This window comes from Phlebotomus argentipes, unplaced genomic scaffold (genome assembly GCF_947086385.1).
Source record: "Phlebotomus argentipes unplaced genomic scaffold, Phlebotomus argentipes genome assembly scaffold_18, whole genome shotgun sequence".
Taxonomy (NCBI): Eukaryota; Metazoa; Arthropoda; class Insecta; order Diptera; family Psychodidae; genus Phlebotomus; species Phlebotomus argentipes.
Window position 1 is genome coordinate 9,473,965 of NW_026776177.1, and position 20,025 is coordinate 9,493,989.

General features: G+C 46.7%; 8 protein-coding genes across 9 annotated transcripts; 3 read left to right on the forward strand and 5 right to left on the reverse strand.

The window, feature by feature from the left end:
- Nucleotides 1-42: 42 nt before the first annotated feature.
- Nucleotides 43-2,737, forward strand: LOC132259367 (uncharacterized). The gene is made up of 2 exons (XM_059756971.1): nucleotides 43-792; nucleotides 855-2,737. The coding sequence occupies exons 1-2, from the start codon at nucleotides 72-74 to the stop codon at nucleotides 2,735-2,737; spliced, it is 2,604 nt and encodes an 867-aa protein (XP_059612954.1). The 5' UTR covers nucleotides 43-71.
- Nucleotides 2,708-6,930, reverse strand: LOC132259366 (cadherin-related tumor suppressor-like). The gene is made up of 6 exons (XM_059756970.1): nucleotides 6,463-6,930; nucleotides 5,710-6,116; nucleotides 4,329-5,475; nucleotides 3,435-4,266; nucleotides 3,087-3,376; nucleotides 2,708-3,027 (listed from the first exon to the last, which is right to left on the reverse strand). Exons 1-6 carry the CDS (start codon nucleotides 6,554-6,556, stop codon nucleotides 2,804-2,806), a joined length of 2,994 nt encoding a protein of 997 aa, XP_059612953.1. The 5' UTR covers nucleotides 6,557-6,930; the 3' UTR covers nucleotides 2,708-2,803.
- A 52-nt stretch (nucleotides 6,931-6,982) lies between these two features.
- On the reverse strand, nucleotides 6,983-7,642 carry LOC132259369 (SLIT and NTRK-like protein 6). The gene is made up of 2 exons (XM_059756973.1): nucleotides 7,406-7,642; nucleotides 6,983-7,341 (listed from the first exon to the last, which is right to left on the reverse strand). Exons 1-2 carry the CDS (start codon nucleotides 7,546-7,548, stop codon nucleotides 6,993-6,995), a joined length of 492 nt encoding a protein of 163 aa, XP_059612956.1. The 5' UTR covers nucleotides 7,549-7,642; the 3' UTR covers nucleotides 6,983-6,992.
- On the reverse strand, nucleotides 7,571-8,833 carry LOC132259130 (leucine-rich repeat transmembrane neuronal protein 2-like). Its single transcript, XM_059756681.1, is given in 3 exon segments — nucleotides 7,571-7,907; nucleotides 7,910-8,420; nucleotides 8,463-8,833. Coding segments are annotated over 3 exon segments (1,128 nt in total). The 3' UTR covers nucleotides 7,571-7,661.
- LOC132259368 (clavesin-1) lies at nucleotides 8,316-13,300 on the reverse strand. The gene is made up of 3 exons (XM_059756972.1): nucleotides 12,273-13,300; nucleotides 10,733-10,948; nucleotides 8,316-10,217 (listed from the first exon to the last, which is right to left on the reverse strand). Coding segments are annotated over exons 1-3 (1,005 nt in total). The 5' UTR covers nucleotides 12,274-13,300; the 3' UTR covers nucleotides 8,316-9,429.
- A 1,132-nt stretch (nucleotides 13,301-14,432) lies between these two features.
- Nucleotides 14,433-15,771, reverse strand: LOC132259398 (1,5-anhydro-D-fructose reductase-like). The gene is made up of 3 exons (XM_059757020.1): nucleotides 15,583-15,771; nucleotides 14,840-15,517; nucleotides 14,433-14,756 (listed from the first exon to the last, which is right to left on the reverse strand). Exons 1-3 carry the CDS (start codon nucleotides 15,655-15,657, stop codon nucleotides 14,559-14,561), a joined length of 951 nt encoding a protein of 316 aa, XP_059613003.1. The 5' UTR covers nucleotides 15,658-15,771; the 3' UTR covers nucleotides 14,433-14,558.
- A 58-nt stretch (nucleotides 15,772-15,829) lies between these two features.
- Nucleotides 15,830-17,111, forward strand: LOC132259399 (general transcription factor IIE subunit 2). Its single transcript, XM_059757021.1, has 4 exons — nucleotides 15,830-16,046; nucleotides 16,122-16,223; nucleotides 16,283-16,445; nucleotides 16,508-17,111. The coding sequence occupies exons 1-4, from the start codon at nucleotides 15,985-15,987 to the stop codon at nucleotides 17,066-17,068; spliced, it is 888 nt and encodes a 295-aa protein (XP_059613004.1). The 5' UTR covers nucleotides 15,830-15,984; the 3' UTR covers nucleotides 17,069-17,111.
- A 125-nt stretch (nucleotides 17,112-17,236) lies between these two features.
- Nucleotides 17,237-19,956, forward strand: LOC132259397 (chitooligosaccharidolytic beta-N-acetylglucosaminidase). 2 transcript variants are annotated; one of them, XM_059757018.1, is made up of 4 exons: nucleotides 17,237-17,374; nucleotides 17,434-17,522; nucleotides 18,069-18,576; nucleotides 18,754-19,956. In XM_059757018.1, exons 2-4 carry the CDS (start codon nucleotides 17,458-17,460, stop codon nucleotides 19,954-19,956), a joined length of 1,776 nt encoding a protein of 591 aa, XP_059613001.1. In that variant the 5' UTR covers nucleotides 17,237-17,374; nucleotides 17,434-17,457. The 2 variants fall into 2 exon arrangements, with proteins under 2 accessions (XP_059613001.1, XP_059613000.1); XM_059757017.1 differs by lacking the exons at nucleotides 17,237-17,374; nucleotides 17,434-17,522 and adding an exon at nucleotides 17,580-18,002.
- The last annotated feature ends 69 nt before the right edge of the window (nucleotides 19,957-20,025 follow it).

Sequence of the window (20,025 nt, forward strand, 5' to 3'; positions counted from 1 at the left end):
AGTTTGAGTTTTCCTCGGAGTTTTCTGGCTGACATTTGGTTTTTCTGTGAGAAAGTGTCTCAATTGTCGCAATGGAGGTGATGGAAGAGGGAAATCTCATGGACAGGGTGCCAATCCTGCTCCAGAGAGACATGCAGTACTACCAGCAGAATCAAGTGGTTCTGCAAGAGACTATTTGTCCGGGAGTTGTTGGCGGAAAGTTGGACTTTCCTCGCTACGCCTCTTTCGCGGCCGTGAAGATTGTCCGCTGGTGGGAGGATGAATACTATGCGGCGTACAAGAAGAACTCAGGGCTTCTGAATCTGTTTGATATCAAGGATGAGATTCACGAAGAGTCTGAAGATGATCTCGGCGCTCACTGTGGAGGAATTGTGAAGACATCCGATCCGGAGAAGTTCGTGAGCTTGGCCACAAAGTGTGCAGACAAATTGCTGGATCACATTCACCATCTGAGTCAGGAGGCTCTCGATCACGCCGACTTGACAGTGCTCACGGCGACAATTGGAGCGGCGGCGCTGGTGAAGAACAGCCTCTGGATCTACCTGCAGAACGTCTCAGTGTCTGTTTGTCCGCCACGAGGAGATGAGAAGGGCGGATCTCTGAAGATGAGCTACAAGCAGTATTCGGAATTGACAGAGGCGCTTGCAGAGCGGCTGCTGGACTTGCACTGTCGCCTCCTGACGCTGTATATCCTGCAGGATGCAGAAACGCTGAACTGGGAGAATCAGCAGCCCTTCTTCGAGTCAGAAAGGGGTTCTTATACTGTGCAAATGTGGTGGCTTTACATGCAAGGTACGGATATTTGGTAGATCTCAATGTTTCCCATTGAAAGGGCCCATTTTCCTTTCGTCCAGGCACTCGGAAGGATCTCTGGAACTCAGTTCCACCCAACATGGCTCAGCGGGTTTTCGCTGGGATGCTCAATGAGACGCTCACAGTGTTCACCATTCGCTATACTCAACTCTGTCCGAGTCAGGCTCGATCGCAGCTCTTGCTCGTGGATGTTTGCAACATCCTCCATTGTATGGCTGAGCTTCTGCCCACGATTTCTGAGAATGCTGAAGCCTACGTTGGTCTGAATATAGTGAATCAGACCAAAACCATCCGGGACATTCACGCCAAGTGCCAGGAGTTGTTCATGTGTCTTCTGCTGCGAGGAGCACCACTCGGTGTGTTGTTCAGGGTGCTAAAAAAAGGCGCTGCGTCAGTGGGAATGATGACGTCCAGGCAAGGTCTTCCAGCTCCTTGGATTATCTTTACGCTGCCCAAGATGTTCCCGTCCAATCAAACTGGTCATTGGGCCACGCGATGCTCAGAATTTGGACCCAACACTGCTCTGAGTCTGGAGCTGAGAGTGTTGATGTCTGCACCTCAAGCGAATTGGTCTGTGCTGCTGAAAGTCCTGCTCCTACGAGACGCCACACTATCCACGATAATTCTTCACCATCTGCTCAGTAATCAGCCTTCTAGTGACCGATTTGTGGCCGCTCTATCTCAACCGTTACTCAATAGGAAGAAGTTCGCGAAGAAGTGCGAGGGATTCATGTGCGGCATGGAGTGCACGAAGGTGGAGGAGTGGACGAAGGAGGACGTGGATCCTGTGGGTCAGACGAATTACCAAGTTGTCCTCTCTCTGGTGTACATTGTGGTGATGACGGGGAAAATGCACGACATCAATCTCACCCTCATTTCTGCCCTGGAGAAGACGCAAGTGCGCGATTGGGCGGCCGCGCTGGACAGACGTCAAGTGTGGAATCAGAAGCGTCCAGCTTGGCTAGAGGCTCTCCTCCACCTCGTCTATCCCGTGCTGGATCCCGTGGTTCACATGCTAATTTCGGCTGTGCACACGGGAAACGCTTCCATGTACCAGGCCATGTCGCTGGCCATTTCCTGCTTCTCAGAGATGTGGGACTGCATCCCAGACTGTCTCTACAGAGTCTCCATTGCGCTGGTGGACATCATTCCGGCGGATGTGAGGCCGCTTGGCGACTCTGTTCTCATCCAGATCCTCTTCATGGCGCTGTATACGAAGCTCCTGGAAGCGTGCGAGAATGAGAGCGACCGGGACTCCGAGAAGGCTTCTATTTGCCAGACAGTGGCTGAAGCCATCTGTTCTGTGGATGCTGACAACAAGCACACAGATCAGCTCGGGCTTTTCCTCAAGCAGGCCAGGGATACTCAAATGGCGCCAACAACAGTCGAGACGGCCATGGAAGAAACAGTGGGCTTGAGCTTTGCCTCAACCGTAAAAATAGACGATCTCGAAGCGGCAATGCAGCCTAGCACAAGTGCAGGAGATGAATTTGACGTGGAGAATGCAGATTATATCGCGGAAATGCTCGCCAGCGACGTCCTGACCACTCCAGTGGGCAAGCAGAGTCTAAAGATCCTCTTTCGTTACATCAAGAACAACATCGAGTGGATTTACCAGCAAATGGGAGTTAGCGAAGTGGAGAAGAGTGAACTTCAGCCGTTGCCTGGCCAGAAAATTGAGGAGGACAATCAAACTCTCCTCCAGATTATGTTCCACATCGGCCATCAGTCCTTCGATCAACTGCTGACCGGAGGATTGCGGATTGACTACGCCTCTTGGCTCCAGACGCCGATGTCGATGAACGCCGAGAGAGCCTGGCTTCAGATTTCCAAGAGATCTGAGTTTCAGGAGGGAGCGAAATTGTCCCTCCACGACACGACAATGGTGGCTTTTATCACGTCTCAGCTGAAGCAGGCGAATTAGACGCAAAGTAGCTTCATAAGTTAGAAAATATATTATGCACCCTAAATAGCATATTGCTTGTAATCTTTAGAATTTATAATTAACCTCCTTCTCGGAATCTGACTGAGTGTCTGCAGGAACTTCCGTGACTATTTCAATTCTCTCCACGTCTTCATTGAACGTCACGATAGATTTTCTCCGCTCTTTTGGTGGACTCTCGGGCTTCGGCTCAGTTGTCTGGATGCCATTCGATTCCAGGTTATACATTTGCGGCGACTGCCTTTCGGGATCGTTGTAAGTTTCGGATAATCCTGAAAAGGGAGGAAAAGTTCAGAACCTTTTTCGATGTTTAGCTAAGCAAATCTCTTACTTATTGGCTCAGGAATATCTCCGTCGATGACGGCCTTCTTATCGAAGTCAGGCGTTAAGCCATTATCGTCAGACATCACGCTTTCATTCTCCATGGTCTTGTACTCGTATGGCCTGATGTACTTCCACCAGCCCCAGAAAGCGCAGATGATGAGGGCAAGAATTGCCGCTCCCATGATCGAGAGACCCACAATGAAGCCCGTAAGATCCTTGTCTTCGACAAGGACACTTATGACTTCGTCCAGTGGCGAGGTTCTCGCATGGAACTTCTCAGTAACGTCACTCATTCTCCTGAAAATAACATGATGAATTCATCTTTGTAAATCCGTGCATTTAGCGGAGAACTTACTGTTCTATTTGCGGAGTGGTGAGAAGTCTGTCGTTTTCACTGGAGAAGCCGTAAATGAGGAATTTCATCACCACAGTGTCTGCAGATTGTCTCAGTGCAGAATCTTGAGCTCCTGGAATAGTGGTGGAGTGAAGAATCAGGATTCTCGCATCATCGGCACTAAGAATGCTCTGTCTGACTGTTTCGGCATCGGGCAAGGACACATCTTCAACCGTAACCACGGCAATATTCTCAGAAGACAATCTGTGAATAGCAATGTTAACATTGGCACCCTGAAGAGTTCCCTCATCTTCTTCCCGATCCGTGGCGATGACTCTCAGATTAGCCAGAGTTGATGAAGCCAAAGCATTTCTCTTGGGATAAATAATTCCACTTTCGCTGTCTATCGTGAAGTGATTGTTGGTCTCGAACATGGCGAATTTGACGATGGCATTTTCTCCCTCATCGCGATCGATGGCTTTCACTTGCAGCACATGGCTGAGGAGCAGTTTGTCTGCCAGATTGGGTTCAGGGTAGCCGAATGTCAGACCATCGGCGGGCGTTGGGAAGATAATCTCAGGCTTGTTGTCGTTCTCATCCTCAACAATCACATTCACCACAGTCACTGTGGATGCGTGAGGGATGTCGTTCGTGTACACGTACTCCTTCGGCCCATCGAGGTCTCTGGGTTGCGGATTGAAGCTCCAACGAGCGATGGAGCGCTTCCGGCGAGTCTCTGGGCATTCCAGCTTGAGACTTATCTGAAACTGCGGAATCATCATGCCGGTGAATATGTCAGCTTCTCTGTCGAATGCGATCGATTTCAGCAGCTGATCCTCAATAAAGAAATATTCTGAGGGAGGCAGAAGGGAAATTTACATTGATTTCACTGTGAAATTCAGTAAATAATCTTACCTTGATCGTTTGGTTGGAAGCCCAATATTTCGAATTGGCAATCTGCAATTGTCGTGCTCATGATTTCATGCTCGGCGTTCTCCTTGAGCCGTCTCACCATCAAACTCATCTCGACTGGAGTTGGTGAACACTGTTCGTTGGATTCTACAATAACAGTGACAAGAGCTCTGCCCACTTTCCGTTCGCCATCCACGATTATCGAGGCGAACACCTCAAAACCATACGCTTCAGGCAGAAGTTGGTCCAGCAGAGAGATTTGTCCGGAAGCCGCATCGACTGCAATCTTATCTTGCAGGGATTCATCTTTGAAGTTGAGGGAGTATTCAATGGTTTCCACGGGTGATTCGTCAGGATGTGTGGCTCTAACTGTTCCAATGCTGCCCAACTGGCCATAGAAGACTCTGTAAGTGTAGAAATCGTCCTGGAAAACAGGTCCTTCGGGGTCTGGACAGAGTTCTGGCTCAGGAAGTGGGCTTGTAACACTTGGTTCGTCTGTTGTTCCATCCGTTGGGATTTCAGGACACGTTACTGTGGGACAAGTCGGCGGTTCTGGAGTTGTGGGTGGACTGAGTGTCGTGATTTCTGGGCAAGTCTTCATCAAATCAATTACCACTGCTGCAGATCCATCCTCAATTCCTGGTCGTGAAGCTACGACAAAGAATTGCAGGAAGTTCTTCTCTTCAATGTCTTCCTCTGTAATTTCCCCCTGGAGTTCTATGTTGATGACATTCTGGAAATTGGTGAAGCTGAAGAATCTGCTGTCTTCGCCCTGAAGTGCGAAAGTCACTTCCTCTTCGTCGTACGTGTCTGTGTCCAGAATTACCGATGAGTCCATGTGCAGGACGAAGTCTTCATCGAGAACACCACTGTAGAAAGGACTCTCGAACACCGGACGCATGATGAACTTGTTCTCTCCATCGCTCGTAATGTAAACATTAACTGACGAGCTTCTTCCGCCAATATCAGTGGCTGTGATCTCGAAGGCGATGCTGTGCACAATGGACAGAATCTGAGTCTTTGTGGTCATCGTGGCGTAGTAAGTTTTAGGCTCTCTCGACACTGCCGATGTTCCGATTGTTACATATTCAGAATCTGCACTAAAAGTTACACCATTTTCTCCAATATCAATGTCACGAGCAGCGATTTCCTGCAAGAAAGATATCAAAAGTTCCCTTAATCGTTGCGATTCGAAGGAATGTTTAGTTCTGAAGTATGGGGCATTGATTGTTACGATAGTGTTGCGGTTAACAAGTTTGGTAATTGTGATAAATGTTCCTCAAGCATTGACACAGTTGAAGAAATGGAATTTTTAGGTGATAACATCGGAAGATAGGCAGCTTTTGGGCAATATGACATCATTGAAGAGTGATGAGAAACTCACCTGGAAGACTGAGAGATCGAAGTTGGCAGGAAGCGGCAGGGGAATCGTGAACTCATATTCTGTCTGCAAGAATTCCGGGTCGTGATCATTGGACACAACAAGCGCCTGGGAGAAGGTGATGTCCCTCGTGAGGGAGACACAGGAGAAGGATATGGTCATAATGATGGTGGTTCTCTCCTCGAATTGTGCATAATTTGGAAATTCGTCTGTCGTGAAGAGCGTGAGTGCTTCTAATTCTGCATTGTAGTCCGCGCTGATGAAAATCTTGCCCGAATCTGCGTTGTTCGTGATATTGGTGATGGCAATTGTTGATTCCATGTTGTAAGTGGCCAAAGTTGACGGTTGTCCAATTGGTATGATTGGGAGAGTGATGAAGTTATCCTGCTCCACGTCGGTTATTGTGCATCCTAAGAAAGTAGATAAAGACTCTCATTGTGTCCTTCTTGGAAATAGTGATAAATTTTTTGGCAATTTTGTCAAACGCATTGACAACGATTTACAGCGTTTGTGGTGTTATATCGCGTACAGGGGAACACAATTAACAATCAAGTGGAAAATTGGCTTGATAAGATTAGGGAGGAGAGGAGAGAGGAATTAATTGGACGAGAGCGATAGACTCTAACAAGCTCCAATCGATTTCGCAGTTTCACACTTTCCGACAAATGAGTTTATCGCACTTGAAAATGCAGATTTATAGACCGGATGAAGCTTTTTCTCTCTCTCTCTCTCTCTAATTTTATCAAGAGTATTTACTTTGTCCTGCGATGGTGTTCATATGTGAGAAGCACAGGCATATTAGAAGCACACATTTCACTGAATTGATCACAAATTTATCCTGGCGACTCATTTTGCCACTGGGAAGGAATGATAGTAAATGTTGAAGAGTTAAAAGTTGAGCGACATTCCTCCAAAGCGTAAAGAAGTGAGCTTAAACACTGAACTTGAGGACTCTTCTGTCTCTTCCTTAGCGACTGACCACGTCGAATGCTAAGTGAAAACTGCAAGAGCCAAACTTCGGTTCATCGATTCACCTGCAAACACAATCTCGTCCCAATATTGGCTGATAAGACAAAGTATGTAATTGAAATTATCAGAGAGCCAGAAATGAAAGGCCAATAGATAGGAGAATTTATTGTAGACAGCAAGGAAAGGAATTGTTTCTCGATGCCTCACTCAGTTCCCAATACATACCATTTAATTAAGTCAAATGGACAAGGAAGGTTTATCAATTAGGGCCCAATTCCATCGATATATTGTGTGTTTACTTCCCGATTGAGGGCAGTTTAGACGAGCTGGTGTTGTCGCAGGACATCGAAAAGTGTTCGAGGCGCATGAAAGCGCTGCTTCCGGATGGGCAGGCGCGGCGATAGACTCACCATCGCAGCCCACTGACCGCGACAGAGACTGTCGAAGCGCAACAGACTCAGCGATTGGCCCTCAAGTTGTTCTGGAGTTTTGCAGAGCAGCTCAGTGTTCCAGGCGTGAGACGCAGAAGATCTCAGCCATCGCGCCAAATAGATCATTCGACAGTCGCAGTGCCACGGATTCTCCTGCAGCTTAACGGCCGAGAGCCTTGGAATCATGTCCAGACATCCTTGCGGAAGGAAGAGCAAATCATTCCAATCCAGACGACTGCGTGAATTCAAGGAATTCCTCTTAAAATGTGAAGTTACTGGAATCTCTCTGTTTGACTTACAGTTTACTCAATTTCCGCAGAGGCTGAAAGACATTTGGATGCAGGAATTTGATGAGATTATTGTTGAGGTAGAGTACTTTCACTCGATGCAGACCAACGAAGGATTTCTCTTGCAACTCCGTGATGTGATTGGAGAAGAGCATGAGTTTGCGGAGCTGTCTCAGAGTGCTGAACAAGAGGTCAGGAATATTATTCAGAGAATTGTGTCCGAGGCGCAATTCCCGAAGTTTCGCCAGGTTCAAAAATCCCCGATCTTCTATCTATAGAAGAGAAAATTCATGAGATAAGAGCTTAAATTGCCTTCCAGTGGGTTGTTATTTACCTGTCTGATGTTATTCATAGCCAAATCAAGAGTGATAAGGCTTGAGAGATTCTCAAACGATTTATCCGTGATATGACTCACTTTGTTACTCTTCATCGATAAGTATTGCAAGTTTGTGAGATGACCAAACACTCGATCGGGAATATAAGCTATTGTGTGGAGAGAAATTGTATGAATGAACAGAAATTAGTGATGATATAATACGATAAGGGCACATTACAAAGGTGGTTGTTGTCTAATTGAAGTCTCTTTAGTGACGGAATGTACTTGAACAGATCAGTCTTCAGGTCCTTGATCTTATTCCTGGATACATTGAACTCTAGCAGTTTTGTTGTGTTTCTCAGCAGATTTTCCGGGAGTTTTCTCAATTTGTTGCTCGATAAATCCACTATTAGTAGATCTTCTAAGGAATTTAAGAGATTTTCGTGAACGTCTTCAAACAAATTGTCATGAAGATCTATTATTTGCAGATTCTTAACACTGACAAAAGTTCTAGTGTGAAGATGTTCAATCTTATTTAAGGATAACTTTAAGTAAGTCAAGTCCTTGAGGCCGTGAAAAAGATCCTGTGAAATGTATTCTAGGCGATTCTCAGAGAGCAGCAATTCTGAGAGATTTCGTAGTCCTTTGAAGGAATCTCGATTGAGAGCAAACAGAGAATTTCTTGATAAGTCCCTAGAAAATGTCAGGAAGGCAGTTTATGATATTGTTCTGGTGTTTTTCGAGATTACTTACAATTTTTTCACTGCTGAAGGTACAATTTGATTGATTGGAAGACTGTTGAGATACTTTCCACTACAAGAGATGCTTCTTGCTATCTTATCACATTGACACGGTCCTCTTTCGCACTCAATCCAGGACGCATTGCTTCCTTCGCGAATCACCCAAATTGGTTGCTCCACGGACTTCAGTCTTCTCTCGAGCAACCTCAATCTCTTCGAGAGATGGTGAATGATGAGGGTTTGCTGACCCAATTTCTCACCGATGCTCATTTCGCTCGCATTGAGGATTCTGAGCGTGTCACAGTCGCGGGATTCCTGCATGAATCCGCGCCGCGCGATGAGGAGGAGCGACAGGGCAGTGAAGAGTGTGACGTGCGACAGCATGCTAATGGACTTTCGCAATACGCGAGTGCACTTTGGCGACTGCCCAGACTCTGATTTCACTATTGTTGTCCATCGATGGGGCCATTAATTGATCAATTTTCCAATTAAAGACAAACTCTCCATCCAGTGTAAACACAAAATGTGTCCACATTGTGCGTTGATCATACTAAACAATTGTGAAATGATGGCTTTTTAGAACATGTTTTATTATCAATGAATTTCACAAATTTTCACATACCAAATTTATTTGCTGATTCATATCCAAGAAGATCAATAAATGAACAATTTCCCCTATCAAAAAAAAAATTCATGTTGCGAAACAGTCAATTAAAATCTATAAACGCAAGTGTTTATCAATGGAAGAGAGATTGTGAAAGGAAGAAAGTTAAGTGCACTGCAGAATAATTGAGTGATTAAACATCCCATTTTGACTATAGGATCACAGATTTGGTAACTTATTCCCACCTAATGGACTCGATGTCATCGAGATTTCCTTCCATCTTATTACAACAAAATTGAGCTAAGTCTTAAACAATAATGATTAATTCGGAGAAGATTTTTCATATAGGTTTTAAGCGGAGGAATGTTAGACAGACTTAATCTACTTCCAATTTCCTGAAGCTTCCCACGACGCCGGCATCCATATCGGCATCTTCGCTGCCCGCGAAATTCGCGGCTGTCTTGGAGATTTCGATGTAGAAATCGTCAAGCGCGAGGATTTCCTGGCGCTTCTGCTTCAGCCGGATCTTCAATTTGTCGATCATCTCGCTGAGTGGAACGACGCCTCCGTATTCCTTCGGCAGGATCGATGGATCGACGTGTCGCTTGAGGTCGTCTAGAGAGCTGTGCAGGACAATGCGCTTCTTGAGCTTCTCGTTGAGGATGGTCATCATGAACTCAATGAGTTTGCTGCCGTAGTGCGGCAAGTTGATGAAGTGCGTCTCCTTGTGACGCATCGGCGTGGAGTTTTGAATGCAGCGCATCATGTTGCGAATGTCCGTGAGCGACCAAAGGCTGACGTGCGCCATGGCGAGTCCGGATTCGTCGTTGATGTGGTTGTAGCCGGTTATCTGGCTCTCTTCGTCATCCATCAGGGCCTCGCACACCAGCGAGTGCACTCTGGCCATCTGGGCGGACGTGTAGCGATGGGGATCGAACTTGCCAGCGCAGCTCATTATCACTTGGCGCCCCAGGGCGTCTCGCTGCAGCAGCGGCACGAGGTATCCCGCAGAGACGATCTCATTGATGGCAGGATCCTCGATGTCGAGCTTCCGGAACCAGGCGGGATACAATTGCCTGATGGTGAGGTACTTTTCCAGCATCTCACAAGCGGCCGGAACGGAGAACTTCTTGGTGCGCAGGAAGCGTAGCAGGAATACGGCGTCTGTTGAAGTATAAGGGAATTTAGCTTGTCAATCTAATGAAAGAGCTATACAACTTTATGTTTTTGTCTTATTAGATAAGATGTTTAAAATTCTTTACTGCAGCTTTCATACAAATTTCATAATCATCTTATTTAAAATGAAATGTCGAATTAGAATTAATGAATTTGACATTTTGTTACAAAATTCGCAAGCCAAATCTCTTATGTTTATATGCATTAATACCAGATTCGCAAAATTGCATTGCTCGGAAATAAGCAAGTTAGACTTTATCTCTAAATATGCATCAACTTTCAAAAACTCTGTGACTTTCCCATAAATTCTTTTGAAAATTAACGCCTTGACATGGACATTCGCACAGTCATTTCCACCGGAGAGAATGTTGCATACATTTAGAGAGAGATATCCGAGATTGAGAATTGCAAAATGCACTGCCGGCGAATGTGCGAAAAGTGCATGATGGTATTTTAAATAAAACAGCGACGCTGCTAATTGAGTTGTGCAACCCAGACTTTACCTGTGCGGCACTTCTTGATGTACGGATGCTTGGCGATCCACTCGCGGAACTGGGCCAGCGCCTGCGACCGGATGTTGTCGTCCTCGCGCAGTTGCTCGCGCGCGATCCGCAGGAAGTCCTCGCCGACGGTGCATTGGTAGGTGTCGTAGGGCGCGATGGTCTTGGGCGCGGGCGTGGAAGTGGGACAAGGATTGGGAAGGGGCACCGCCTTGAGCACTGCACCAGATGCGCGACATGGAAGGAAATGATGATTGAGAGGTGACTGTGTGAATTGCTAATCAATCAGTGACTCTGGAAGGTCACGAGATTTGCTCTTCCATTTCCTTCACACACTCTCTCCTTGGCCATTTCTCGCTCTTTCGCGCGCCACGTTTTCCTCCTCATGGCGATTTGTGCGGGTAAATATGTAAAATATTATGTGAATGAGTGTCAATACGATTCGCTGAGTGATTTCCTCAATATGTATTGTCTTGTTGATCGAAACTCGAGGGTTTCAACTTGAGGTGCAGGCATTTCACGAGCCGTAGGTTTACTAACTACTTGCTATCAATCAGTTCCATGCAAGTTGCCGTAATATCTTGACCCTTGACCAGATGTATTACGAAAATACTTGTGCTTATTATAGAATTTACACCGAATTCGAGTGTTACGCAAAGTCTTTCACCATGGCATAACGCACAGTGTTCTCAGTGTGTTTCAATCCGTGAGGTGCGAGATTACACACACGAGAGTTCCCGTCATTCACAATAAGCCGTTTAGGCGGAAAAAACAGTCTCAAATTGCTCTGCAATACAAATTGCCAATGGATGGTTTTGTGGCAAAAAAGAGGCAGTCGAGCGACATTTCCAGAGAGATTATCTTTGGGTGGTATAAGATAGGGAAATGACATGCGTAATTTCCCACTTTCTGTCCATGCGAAGCCAATTGAGTCAACAGAGGTGAGCGATTTTAAAAATGTTGCACAGGCAAAGTGACTCTTTATTGCCCGAGTGCGCTTCTGTAGTGGTGAAAACTTTCTTTTGCGCGCGCGAATTACATCACGGAACCATTTCACTCCGAGACGCCAATCTCGAATGTTGGCGATGGCGCGAGTTTTTCGATTATATGGACAGAGAGACGGAGGAAAGTAAAAGTTTCTTCTTTTAACAATTTCGACGCTATATGTTTCTTTTGAGCTCGATCTCCAACACTGTGTGGCGAGTCTCGCGAGGAGGAAAACTTTCGATCTCGACGGTGATTAGAAAGGTGGATCTTCTCGTTGCGTAAAGCAAGAAACAAGAGTAAAATCAACTTGTTAAATGATGTGACGAATGTCATTGCAGATTTGCACTTTTTCAATGCTCAATTCATCACCCAGACTCGCATGACCTGAATTGGATCTGGTGTAAAAACGCCACAAAGTTCAATTTCAGCGATCGCGCGATTTTTTGTGGTGAACGAAGTGAATAAATACACACACACGGCACGATCAAAGACTGGCCCCAATTTTTGTGCATGCCCTTATGCATGCCCAAGGAAAGTGTGGTGAAGAAAGACTCACTGTTTGAAAGAAAATCTTCTAGCTTCGAACGAAGAAGGAGAGGCACAACACTTGTGAATTTAGAGGTGGTTCAGACCAAACTGCGCGAGAGCTGGATTTCGAAAAGCAGCCGCAGCCACACTTGGGGCGAGTGCGGCCGCGTGGGGACCATTCATTCCAGCCCAAGACTGGCGACGAAAGGAGGGATAAGACTGGCGATCGCTGCTGTGGAAATGTTGGCAGTTTTCCGAATGTTTCGCAGAGGAGTTTTCAATTTTATTTAGATATTGGGGAGGTTCAGTTCAAGGACTGACTAATGATAGCACTTTAACACTAGAAAGATTTAGTAAGAAAAGTTACGTACAAGAACTTTTTGGCCACTGTGACCATTAATCAGATTTTTCTCGTATTTGACGACTATTGTACTTGAGCATGTCATACAGTTTTCTGAGACAGTTGAGAAAACACATTGGAAAAATCTTTGATCTTGTTCTTGGTTCCGATTTAAACTACAACGGCTTTCTTTCAGCTGATTTGTGTCTTGACTAACACTTTTTATTTCATTTTTGGTCCCAAAAATTGGCATTTTTGTTGCTTTTTGCAGCAAGGAAGAACTATTTCAATTGTCTACACATCATGTGAATCACAATTTCGTTAACAATAGCCTTCACAAAGTAAAGATCGAGATTCAAAATTGTTAAAAAAAAATTCGAGCAAAACCTTGCGAGTGTTAAACCCACGAAATGTGCATTTCGAGAGCGATTGTATAATTTCTGCCAAAGTGGATTAATTAAAGTGGAAGTACTTGTTTATGCATGAAGAGTCTTTTAGGACTATTGAATCGCATTAGGAATTTCCGAGATACTTTCGCGTCCCATTCAAAAGTTTCACGAAAACGATCAACTCTGAGATTTGTGTTTATTTGGTGGGAGAGAAATTCACTCACAATGTGTGCTTTTGTGTGTGTATCGTTGAGAAGAACTTTTCAGTGCAATTTCTCTCCCAAAGTCTTCCACAAGAGGAGCTGTGCGGCTCAAGGTGAATCTGTGCGCCCCAATTAGACTCACCTGGGCATCCGAGTGTCTTCCCAAGAGCTCTGGACTTCGCTGCGTTCGGCACAACACTATGCAGTGCAAATGCACCGTGCGCTTTCTCTTTGTCCCACTTTTGCCATCGCGCGCTCACGAGCGCTCTTCGGCGCACTGGAAGCGCCGGAGAAATGATGCGTTCTTTCACCGCGTCCTCACCTTCTTCTGGGTCTTCGTCGGGCACTCTGGACGGCGCTGTTCCGCTTTCAGGGCCCGCGTCACACTTTTCCACGCGCCGCGGGAGCCTAGATTCCGCAGGAGTCGCACAAGTTCATTTAACTCGCCAGCGCATGGAGAGAGAATTCAATGGCCAGAGGCGCGAATTAAGAGTGTTTTATAATTCCCATTTGGCATCTCTGTGTGCAGAAAAACTCACTTGCAAAACTAGTTAATGACTGTTGACTTGTGTGGCGCGTTACTTGTTTCTCTAAAATAGAACAAATTCGTTTTCTACGGAATATCATATTCAATCCATCTGCGAATTCACTTTCAAAGAGCAAAATGTGCGGAGTTTATAAGCACTTGATTATTTATTCTGATTGATTCTCAAAAACTGGGTTTGTGTCAATTTTAATTTCTTTGACTTTGGGATACTTTCAGCAGAAAAACTGGTAAATTTCAGTACAAGTTCACCTTTGAGCATTGACTAAACCCAATAAACTCATTTCTCACTTATTTCCTCAAATATTTCCAACTCAAAGAAATTGTATTTTAATTATGTCCAGGATTACCTCGAAATTATCATAAGGACGAAACTTGCATCCCAATTTTGCCAAAAGGCGCTGAGGATATAAAGGTTTTTGTCCTCTGACGATCCCTTGTAGCCTTTGAATGGTCCTTTTTCACTCTCACGACTTTAAAACTTGAGTATTTTTTGTAAAAATATTGTGAAATCGCTCTCAAGATTGAACTTTGCATATCATGATGCTGATTAGTGAATCCCGGTGAATTCCCTAATTAGCAGCGTTATGTGGCATCTCGTTGTGACTCATCTTCATTTCCATTCGGCAAAAGATCGCACTAAGAGAAAAATTAGTCTTTCACTTATTTAATGGCTTAATTTTCTCAATAATTCTTAGACGCTCGTAAAGAGTTAAAGGGTGAATTTTTTTTTATTTCACATGGTTCCGTATATCATTTTTGTTTTACAAAAAGGTACTCAATTTTGATAAAATTCCTGAAGCATTGTAACATTTGCATCGAAAATTATTGTGTTCGTCTAGTCAAACGCCTCCAGAGGCAGAAAATGGTATTGATGTCCTTTGGCGTCGGTGAATTTTGTGTAGCGTTTGTTCTCGTTGAAGGAATCGATGGTAGAGATTTCCTCGGGCGTCAATTGGAAATCAAAGATGTCGAAATTAGATTCGATTCTCTGCTTGTTCACCGACCTCGGAATAGGACAAGTTCCACAGTCGATCTGGTGATAAAGAGACAATCTGATAAGCTATCTTCTGCTGATAACAGTGCAATTTCAACTAATTTTACTGGAAATGTACTCACCAGATATCTTAGAATGACCTGACTTGCGTTTTTCCCGTACTTTTTGCCAATGTTCAATACACGATCGTCAAATAAGAAAGCTGGTGTCTTTGTCTCAAAATTGGGGCGCCCGAGAGGCGTGAAAGCCATCACGGAGATGTTCTTCTCCTTGCAGTACTTCAACACGTCCTTCTGCGTGAGCTGCGGATTGAGTTCGATCTGCAGATTCGCCGGTTTTACCTTGCCTTCCGCGAGGATCCGGTCGATTTGCTGGGTGTTGAAGTTGGAAATTCCGATGCTCTTCACGAGTCCCATCTCGACGCACTTCTCCATCCCATTCCAGGTCTCCATGAAGTCCACCTCGTTCGTGTCCAGCACTCCGTCCTCCCGGTAGGGGAAGAACTTGTCATCTCCGCGATAGTTAACCGCAAACGGAGCATGGATCAGGTAGAGGTCCAGATAGTCGAGCTGAAGCTTCTGCAGGCTCTTAAGACAGGCGTCCACGACGTCCATCTCGCGGTGGTGATGGCACCACACTTTGGACACCACAAACAGCTCCTCTCGCTTCACAGCGCCCTGTGAGATCTTCTCCTTGATCGCCTTGCCCACCTCTTCCTCATTCCTGTACAATTCTGCCGTGTCAATCAGGCGATAGCCCGCATCGATTGCCCATTTTGTCGCGTCACCCACTTCCGGTTGCTATAACGAATCAATTTCATTATCCACTAGGATGACTAGGATTGCGAAGTGGTTTTGAAACTCACGAAATACGTTCCCAGGCCAAACATTGGCATCTGGACGCCTTTGCAGATTTCCACACTCGGCACTTTTGGCGGCATTGTCACGGCAGCTCGTTCTGTTCACTTCTGAGATGATTATCGGCCGGTGAGCCGCTATTTTAAAGCCCAGAGATAAGGAAGTGCGTAGTGACTGGAGGCACAAAAAAGCTATTATCACTCCGAAGCATGAATTTTTTGGAATTGATGAACCCTTTGGATTCCGGATTTCCGAAAAGTGGAAGTGTCAAAGTCAGGTGGAAATTGGTTGTTGTTTTCGTGAGTTTCTCGTGAAAAAGTGCAAAAATCACGTGAAATCACTCATTTTTGCAGAAGATTTTGGTTGGAGAAGTGATCTAAAGCTCTCCTGTGCGGAAGATCGGCGAAAAAATGGATCCAGCTCTGCTTCGCGAGCGGGAAGCCTTCAAGAAGCGGGCCATCGCGACTCCCACGTAAGATGTTTACAAATGGCTAGGCTTTCACTGGAGGAAAAGGAGGAAATTACTGAATTTGTTGTTCTTCCATAGGGTCGAGAAGAAGAGTCGTCCCGAGGGATCTTCCCAGCAGAGAGATGAGAGCAAGAAGAAGATGCGGCCGCCGAGCAGCGGTCCGAAGCTCGACAGCACAAAGTGAGTGCAGAGAAGAGAGACAGATAAAGATGAGATGATGGCGGGGATTTGTTTTTCAGCTACAAATCCATGACCGGAAGCTCTCAGTATCGCTTCGGTGTGTTGGCGAAGATCGTGAAGCACATGCGGACGCGCCATCAGGACGGCGATGATCACCCGCTGACATTGGAGGAGATTCTGGACGAGACAAACCAGCTGGACATCGGTTCTGGCGTCAAGAATGTAATTAGCGACACGGGGCGCATCCAGAAGGTCACTCATGATTGAAATGTGTCTCTTTTTAGTGGCTGGCCAGCGAGGCTTTGGTGAACAATCCCAAAATAGACGTCATAGAAGGCGCTCAGGGCAACAGATTCGCCTTCAAGCCTGTCTATCGGATTCGTGACGGGAAGAGCCTGCTGAAGTTGCTGAAGCAGCATGATCTGAAGGGATTGGGAGGCGTTCTGCTAGAGGATGTGCAGGAATCGCTGCCACACTGCGAGAAGGCACTGAAGAATCGCGCCAGTGAGATTGTCTACATCACCAGGCCGATTGATAAGAAGAAGATCCTGTTTTACAATGACAAGACGGCGAATTTCGTGGTGGACGAGGAATTCCAGAAGTGTTGGCGAGCCGTGACGGTGGACGCGATGGATGACGGGAAGATTGATGAGTATCTGGAGAAGCAGGGCATCCGATCGATGCAGGATCACGGCATCAAGAAGCAGATTATGCCGAAGAGGAAGAAGCCGCCGAACAAGAAGCGCCAGTTCAAGAAGCCCAGAGACAACGAGCACTTGGCGGACGTGCTGGAGACTTACGAGGATAACACACTGACGCAGAAGGGAGCCAGCGTCAGTGGGTAGAAGAGGAGAGAAGTGAATAAAATTTGATAATAGCCATTGAGAATCGGTTGAATTTATGGGAATGGGTTGAGCCACCACTAAATCAGCTGACTTAATCGGTTCTCTGCACTGTCAAGAGTGGACAAACCCGTTTCTTTGAGCTCTCGCTGGTGGTAAATAGAGGAGGAAAGCCAGGCAGAAGACACGTTCCAGCGTGGGCAGGAGACTCTGGCTGTTTTTCATCTTCACCTTGCCTTATAAATATGCAGTCGGAGCGTCTCTGATGCTTCAGTCTCGCACAGAGTGTCGCACAGGCTTGCAGACAAGGTAAAGTTTCCCCGTGTTTTCACTCTCAGCGTCTGATTTTGTGCCTCTGCCTTTTGCAGCTTCGAGATCTTCGACGCGCAATCATGAAAGGACTGATAGGATTAATTGGTATTCTCTCTGCAACAGCTGCAATCGCAGCACAAGCCAGGTGAATATTAAATGCAATTTCACGTCCTTCGCAGAGTTGTGTGTCATTGTCGACGTGTCGCCTTTCCACCCAGCCTCAATGATGACACGTTAATTGGCAAAATTGTGTTTGTTTTGAAGAAGCTCAAATTGTTTACCAATCGGTTAATCACCCATCTGTATGCCGGAGTTCCTCTGCACTTCTTTGGGTATCTTGTCTTCTGGGCGAGATAATTGAATTATTTACACAGGCAATTCACCCATAAAGCCATAAAGATAATTCGCGCCTGGCTTTAACAGACAATATGCTATCGATTGGCTGACTTTGAAATCCAATTTGCTCGCCAACCCGATCATTTGTACTTCAACAGTCGCGGAAGATGTTTTTCACGAAACCGGGATTCAAGGAGAAAGTCTTCTTCGTGTCTGTTTGCGTTCTTGTTGGCGCTGCAATTACAGGATCAGCTATTTTCATTGCCAAGAATATCCGACAGATTAAGAGGTCTTCACAGCTCACAGAGCACAATTCTTTGCACAGTGATTAACCGTGATTCTCGGTATCTTTCAGCCCAAAGTGGGGATATGAGTGCGTCCAGAGCAGATGCAAGAAGGTGGAAGCAGAAAATCGAGTGGATCTCGTGAGTCTGGGCGTTTGCCGCGTCTTCTGCGGCGAGGACATCGGTACTCTCTGGCCAAAGCCCACTGGAAATGTCCGTGTGGGCAACACTCTGGCTCACTTTGACATCGACAGCGTTCTCTTCAAGTTTCCCGAGTATAAGAACCAGCAGCTCTACTGGGAGGAGACGCGCCAGCGCTTCCTGGATCAAGTGAAGGCGAAGGTGACGAAGAGCCACGTACTGAAGCGCGGCGGCAAGAAGGTCGTCGTGGAGATTGTGGTGAACAAGGAGGAGCTGACCTTCAACTTCGACACGGACGAGAGCTACAGGCTCCAAGTGACGGAGGAGGTGGGCAACGTGGCGGTGAAAATCGTGGCGCCCACGTATTACGGCGCTCGTCACGCCGTGGAGACGCTTTCACAATTGATCATCTACGATGATATTCGCACGGAATTGCAGGTGAGGCTTCTTGGGTTAATTTTAGAGTGAATAAGAAGTCGATGTTTTGTGGGCGTGGCAATCGAGGGGGCGGAGCAAATTCATTGGCTTTTCCAATTGGATTTATGTTATGCCAAATTGTTCTGTGGTTCAGTAAACTATAAGAGCAAAATTAATGCCAAATACATTTAATTGCAGCTCATTTCGGATGTCACCATCGAAGACGCTCCAGCATTCAAGCATCGCGGCATCTCTCTCGACACTTCGCGGAATTACTACTCCGTGGAGGCGATCAAGAGGACAATCGACGCCCTGGCGATGGTCAAGCTGAACACTTATCACTGGCACATCACAGATTCTCACAGCTTCCCTGTCGTGATCAAATCGCAGCCCGATCTCTCGGACTACGGCGCCTACACGCCAGAAAAGATCTACACGGCGGAGGACGTGCGCGACATCGTCAAGTACGCTAGGATTCGCGGCGTGCGCGTGATTCCGGAGTTCGATGCGCCCGCTCATGTGGGCGAGGGATGGCAGAAGAAGAACCTGACGGTGTGCTTCAATGCCCAGCCGTGGTCGCGCTATTGCGTGGAGCCGCCGTGCGGGCAGCTGGATCCGTCCAGAGACGCGCTGTACGACGTGCTAGAGGACATTTACCGGGAGTTTAATGAGATGTTCGAGCAGCCGTTCGTCTTCCACATGGGCGGCGACGAGGTGTCCGTGTCGTGCTGGAACTCCAGCGCAGAGCTGCAGCAGTATATGTTGCAGCGTGGCTGGCAACTTGAGGAGTCGGACTTCATGCGTCTCTGGGGACAATTCCAGGACAAGGCTCTGCAGCGATGGGACAATGTGTCGCCAGGCAAGGTGCCAATCATCCTCTGGACCAGTCGCCTGACAGACGTGCCTTATGTGGACGACTACCTAGACAAGGATCGCTACATCATCCAGATCTGGACGAAGGGAGATGATCCCAAGATCGAAGATCTCCTCAATCGCGGCTTCAATCTCATCTTTTCCAACTACGAAGCATTGTATTTCGACTGTGGCTTCCAGGGCTGGGTCAGCGATGGCCACAATTGGTGCTCGCCGTACGTGGGCTGGCAGAAGGTGTACGACAACAGCCTGAGCGCCTTGGCGGGCAGCAAGGTGAGCCAGGTACTGGGCGCTGAGGCGGCGTTGTGGTCTGAGCAGGCGGACGATTATGCTCTGGACTCGCGCTTCTGGCCACGCGCCAGCGCCTTGGCCGAGCGTCTCTGGACAGATCCGTCGGACTCCTGGCGCGACGCGGAGTCGCGCATGCTGATCCACAGGGAGCGCCTTGTGGAAAACGGCGTGGCGGCAGACTCGCTGCAGCCGCAATGGTGCCTCCAGAACGAGGGCGACTGCCCGAACGTCCTATAAGCGATTCGTCCATTATCTCTGTCCTCTTCCGGGTGCTTCTCTCCCTTTTATACTCAGTATCTTTGGATG